Source organism: Bidens hawaiensis, unplaced genomic scaffold, assembly GCF_021521415.1.
Source record: "Bidens hawaiensis isolate Kalapana, Puna unplaced genomic scaffold, B.hawaiensis_p1.1 tig00062069_1, whole genome shotgun sequence".
In the NCBI taxonomy this organism is placed as follows: domain Eukaryota; kingdom Viridiplantae; phylum Streptophyta; class Magnoliopsida; order Asterales; family Asteraceae; genus Bidens; species Bidens hawaiensis.
The window spans coordinates 9,381-15,229 of record NW_027501128.1 but is presented as its reverse complement, the minus strand read 5'-3'; the positions used below and the strand labels follow the sequence as shown (position 1 = coordinate 15,229).

At 34.6% G+C, this 5,849-nt stretch overlaps 1 protein-coding gene across 2 annotated transcripts; it reads right to left on the bottom strand.

The window, feature by feature from the left end:
• Positions 1–1,910: 1,910 nt before the first annotated feature.
• LOC143603514 (rab GTPase-activating protein 22-like) lies at positions 1,911–4,895 on the bottom strand. 2 transcript variants are annotated; one of them, XM_077080287.1, is made up of 10 exons: positions 4,660–4,895; positions 4,452–4,550; positions 4,242–4,345; positions 3,486–4,162; positions 3,282–3,404; positions 3,107–3,195; positions 2,814–3,014; positions 2,307–2,714; positions 2,149–2,232; positions 1,911–2,049 (listed from the first exon to the last, which is right to left on the bottom strand). In XM_077080287.1, exons 1-10 carry the CDS (start codon positions 4,792–4,794, stop codon positions 2,002–2,004), a joined length of 1,968 nt encoding a protein of 655 aa, XP_076936402.1. In that variant the 5' UTR covers positions 4,795–4,895; the 3' UTR covers positions 1,911–2,001. The 2 variants fall into 2 exon arrangements, with proteins under 2 accessions (XP_076936402.1, XP_076936403.1); XM_077080288.1 differs by having other exon boundaries at positions 4,669–4,894.
• Positions 4,896–5,849: the final 954 nt, after the last annotated feature.

The following is a 5,849-nucleotide window of genomic DNA, read 5'->3' as shown; positions in this document are numbered from 1 at the left end:
GGCAGCCACCAACCACCGCCACCGCAGCCACAAACCACCGCCACTGGCAGCCACCAACCACCGCCACTGCAGCCACAAACCACCACCACCGGCAGCCACCAACCATCGCCACTGTAGTCACAAACCACCACCACGGTATCTAAGTTCCAACAAAACCCCCAATTTCAAAATCCAAAAAACAGAGATGATGATGGCGATGGTGTTTGTGTGTGTGTGGCGGAGATGATGATGGCGGTGCACCAACAATAAAAGCAAAGATAGATACGGGGTTAGCCGGAGATGGTGATGATAGCAGGGCGGTGGTAGGGTAAGACGGTAACCTCAGATCTGGTAGCGAGGGTAAGTACGACGGTGGTGATGACAGATTCTTTCGCCGTGGTCTTCGATGGCGGTGGTGGTTGTTGGCAGAGAGGTGGGGTGGCGGTGGTGACAGGGAAGAGGGGGGTGGTGGTTGGGTGGTGAAGGATGTGAAATATATAATAAATTAAATTTTTGATTTTATCATTTGAACTTTGTAAAAATGACATTTTTTACCCCCAACACTAACGAAGTTAGTGTCTCGTTACTCCGGGAGTGTCAGAAGGAAATATGTTAAAAGTTGGGAGTGTTGAGGAACATTTCGTAAGTTGGGAGGGCTATTTACCAATGGGTCAAAGTTTGAAGTATTTAAAACCAATATCCCTTTATTAAATGATGCATGCATTTGACATGTATTTTTTTGGTGTGAAATGCGTATGAAACTAGTGTAAGGAAATATGAAATGTTGAGGTAACAAAGACGTCGGTTATTACAAATTTAGCGACAGTTGAGCGTACAACCACGAAGTGCTTGCCTTTGAGAAAAATAACTACTATAATATACATTGTCTTTATTTTTGGTGTTTCTGAATTTTAAGAGAACCGATTCAAATCTGAAAATTTTACCTTCCATTTAAAAAAATCCTATCGCTCTGATTTTAAAATAACAAACAGTATAATAAATTTCATTCATAATTTTTAAGATTATTATTGTTTGAAGATGTTAAATAGTTACCATTACGTGTAGTGCACATAAATACATGATACCCAAAATTAAACACCGATTTAGATTGAGCGTAGTAGTTCAAGTTAAACTGTCATATCACTTCAACGCAAGTAACGAGACTTTAACTAACCCACCCTTAAGACTAAGACTGAACGTTGTGAATTGGGGGTAGCTAACAAAAAACGTTGCCACGTCACTCCTACGCATGCGAAGGGGGAATAAGTGAATAACTAACTCTCAAATGGATGTAATCATTTAACCAAAAAACAACTATTTCAAATTTTTTTTAATAAATATGTGAGTGAGATATTTTGATTAGTTGAACTTTTAGTTGGTACAACCATCAAATGCCCTTCATCTCGTTACTTCAATGGCGCCCTCGTTACTTTTAAGTGGCGATGCAGACAAAAATGGTGCATCCCTTGTATCCATAACAAGTAGTTTTAAAGGGGAAAGTAAAGCCTTTTATAGTTTTATTAATAAAACACTTGATGATAGTTAATTTCAGTTACAGCCTGACACTTTAAGTTAATTATAGTTAAATGACAATTGGAATTCGAGTGTAGCTTATCATCAACGCTTATTCATAGATTGAGTTTAAAGTTTCTCTCATATTATTAATATTGTAGTGGGTTAAATTTAGCAATTTAGCATCACAAAATATTTAAAAACAGTTTTTGATCACACAAATACAATGGGCCGAGTTAGATGTATGGTCAACTCAACAAGCAGTTGGATTATATATTAATATTCATCAAATAATTAAAATCTAATATTCTATTCCTTTGTTGAAAAGTATATTATAATAAGTTTTTAATAGTTTAATTCTAAGTTTACAACTTGTATTGTGTGACCTAAGCAAGAAGCCTTCAATAATATCCTTCAAATTAAATACTTTTAAAAAATGTCTAACAGTGTACATGCCACAACAAAAAAAATATAAATTTTGTTCAGACCTGCAAGTGTTGACACCTCTGATCATAAACTTGAAGTATGCGAAGCTTCCGGACTTTGATTCTTGATCAGCTGGATTTTAAAAATTTTACAAAAACTAACGTTAAAACGCGCCTGTGTATAAAATGGTAATAAAAAGATGAAAGGTTTAATATCATAATATGTACCAACCTTGTAAAAGTATTTCTTTCTGAGTTTAATGGCTGTACGTATGCATCGCTTAACCCTAATCTTCAGCATATTATCATTAAATATCTGCATCATAGATTAACAAAATTTATATATAAGTAACCCGTAACATATAAAAATTAAAACTAACTATAACTGACCTTTATCAAATCATCAATCGAACGCGTGTCTCTCATGATTTTATGCCGGTTCAATATAAGAATAGCTGCAACACAAAAGATTGGCAATTCATCGTCACCGTTTCTTGTTGATGATATAATAGTGCATATCTGAAACCGCTCATTCTTTGACCACAAACTTTTAGTCAACCCACAAAACGGGTGGTTCAGTGTGGACTTTATCCCATTGGTTTCAGAACTTAACCGTTCTAAATTCCCATTTTTCATTTCCGACCCACCGTTTGAACTGCTACTACCCACTTCATTCTCATTAATTTCCTTTCCTTTGACTTTTGTTGACTCCCGAGGGATTTGTAGAACCAGAAGCTCGGGACAACTATTCTCCAGATTTAAAGCTAATGATTCATCAAAATCAGCAGCCCACATCATCTACTAACAATGAAAAGAGCACTTTTAGACTTTAGTAATCTCACACTTGTAAGTTGTAAATATTATCAGAGAAGAAGAAGAAGAATATATTATACATACCTCCCACATGCAAAGTGCCTCACTGAAAGTCAACTCGCGGCGGAAAAGTACTAGAAGCATCCGGAAGGCGAAATGAAGGCTTTCGGCACCTATTTGTGATAAATGAGTGAACATTTCTCGGTCTACGCGCTCTAATATATGCCAAAGTGCTTCTAACTGCTTCATCACACCCGTTGTTCCTTCCATTTTAAATTTTTCACGCTTGAAAGAATAAATTCCAAGAATAAAAAAAGTATTAGTGAACATGTATGCATAAAAAAATAATAAAGAAGTAGATTGAAGTTAAAGAATACCATTCTTCTTAGAAACATCTCAAAGCACCAGAACGCATCAGCATTGTCCTCGAAGAGTACAATAAACGGAGATAACAAATCACTCATACCTGCAATTCTAGTTGCAATGTAGCATTAATTTCTTTAACAAAAGGGATAACTTAATAAGAAGAGATGAAAAAGTCAAAGCAATAACCTTGACAGTATCCTGTTGCAGGGTCAACCCAGGCATAAACCGCAAGAATATCCGACATTCTGGCTAAATTTTGTGTGTTCTCATAAAACTCCAGATGACTGTCGGTTCTAACAACATCGACAACTGAAAAGAAAAGAAAACAAGAACCTTTTAATTTGGTCAAACAGGTCAAACAAAGAAAGATAACTTTTAAGATAACCCAACCTATTTGGTGCAGTGTCCAAAGCCACTCGGATACTCTATCTTGACCTTGACTTCGGGTTCTTCCGTGGCTCGCCACCTGGACCAGACTTCCAACCACTATTTCATTTCCATCTTTCTTTCTCTGTACTTCAACATTATCTATTTCATATTCCGAATTATTAGATCTAGGTACTTCAATTCTAGAGTTACCAGTACATGTAGAATTATTAGATGTGGAAACATCCATTACAAGATCTACGTTGTTATTAATCTGAAAATCATACACATGATCATCTTCAAATCTCAGCTTCCGCCTTGTAGAATGCCTTTCGTCATTTGATTTACATTCATCCTTACCATTATTTTCAAACAAATTCGTAACTGGCAAAGGAGGAAAATCATAAAAACTTGAACTTCTGCATTCTGATGCGTCCCCTTCACTTCTTGACTTTGAACAATTACCGTTGTATGGAGTATATGAATCATCATACGACACACAATCAGAACAGTTAGACAAAGACTCTAATCTGTCAGAAACGACATTAGAATCTTTTCCTTGTTTCACTTCAGATTTTCGTTTTTCATTCTCTTTAGTTCTCATATCCATAACTTTGTTTCCAACAACATAGGCTAAAGAACCCGTACCAATACTGGAATGCATTGACTGGCATTGCTTAATAAGATCTCTGTACCGTTCTCTGCAAGTTTTCATCAAACAGTTATTAACTTATTATATCACTTAATTCAAATATTTAAAAATTTGTTCAAAAAATATACCTCCTTGCATTCCTTAACTTTTTTCTGTAATCTGCAGTACTGCTTAAAGTATAACAGCCTAGAAGAAACTCCCAAACTTCAGGTCTTATTGACGGATCTACCCCCTGCCAGATAATAAAAAGGAAAACGTTACGTGTTGCAAAAAAAATCAGCAGAAAGAACACTAAATATGGAATAACTTTTTTAATGAAAAAATATATAAAACTTTACCCCTAACATAATCAATTTCAGTGCTTTCTGAAAACCAAAAACCTTTCCATCACTATCAAATGTTGTTTGCCACTTTTCTGGTTTAAGCTTTTTATTTATCTGCAGAATTCACAAATTAAAAAAGACATTAAAGTACTTGATGACAACATAATTGCAACCATTAACAAAATTACATGTTAACACAGAAAGAGCATGTTTAGAGTCTTACAGTAATAACCTTAATAGGTGATTGATGAAGACACGGTTCCCCAATATCGCGAACCATAGAACCGACTCGTTGTAAATTGACTGTGCCACTCTTCCCACATGTCCAGTGCTTGTGATCTCCATCAAACGACATCATCAACAACTCTTAAATATTAATCAGTTCCCCTTCACTGTCTCCCAATCAATCAAATCAGAATCCTTCAAATTTCAATAACAATAATAATAATATAATTAAGAAGGTGTTGCAACTTGCAAAAAGATGTTACTCGTTAGTTTCACAGCCTATAATAAAATAAAAATTCTAAACAATCAAAACCTACTTCCAAATTATGAATACGACGGAACACATTTGAAACCCTAACCTGAGAGAAATTATAATCTCACTACAATAGGCAACAAAAACAGCATTCAACACAGAACATTCAATTGAACGCTAATTTACGAAAACCGGTTCGAAACGAACACGAAACCCTAACTAATTAACAAACAAGTACTGCACAGTGTGCGGTGATCATCTATGGAGGAATCAGTTGAAATCAAATAAATATAATACATAATAGCAATAACAACAACAACAACAATACATAATAGAAATCTCACTAAAAACATTCAATTGAACGCTAATTTACGAAAACCGGTTCGAAATGAGCACGAAACCCTAACTAGTTAACAAACAAGTACTACACGGTGTACGGCGATCATCTATGGAGGAATAGATTTAAATCAAATACATATAATACATAACACCAATAATAATAACAACAACAGCAACAACTAAGATACATAATAGAATTCTGACCAAAAAACATTCAATTAAACGCTAATTTACTAAAAACCTGTTCGAAACGAGCACGAAACCCTAACTAATTAACAAACAACTGAACAAGTACTACACAGTGTGCGGCGATCATCTATGGAGGAATCGGTTGAAATCAAATACATATAATAATAATAATAATGATAATAATAATAATGATAATGATAACAACAACTGAGAGAAATGAAATTAAAATCTAACTAAAAAACATTCAATTGAACGCTAATTTACTAAAAACCAGTTCGAACGAACACGAAACCCTAACTAATTAGCAAACAAACAAACAAATAAATAATAATAATAATAATAATAATAATAATAATAACTGATAGAAATGAAATTAAAATCTAACTAAAAAACATTTAATTGAACGC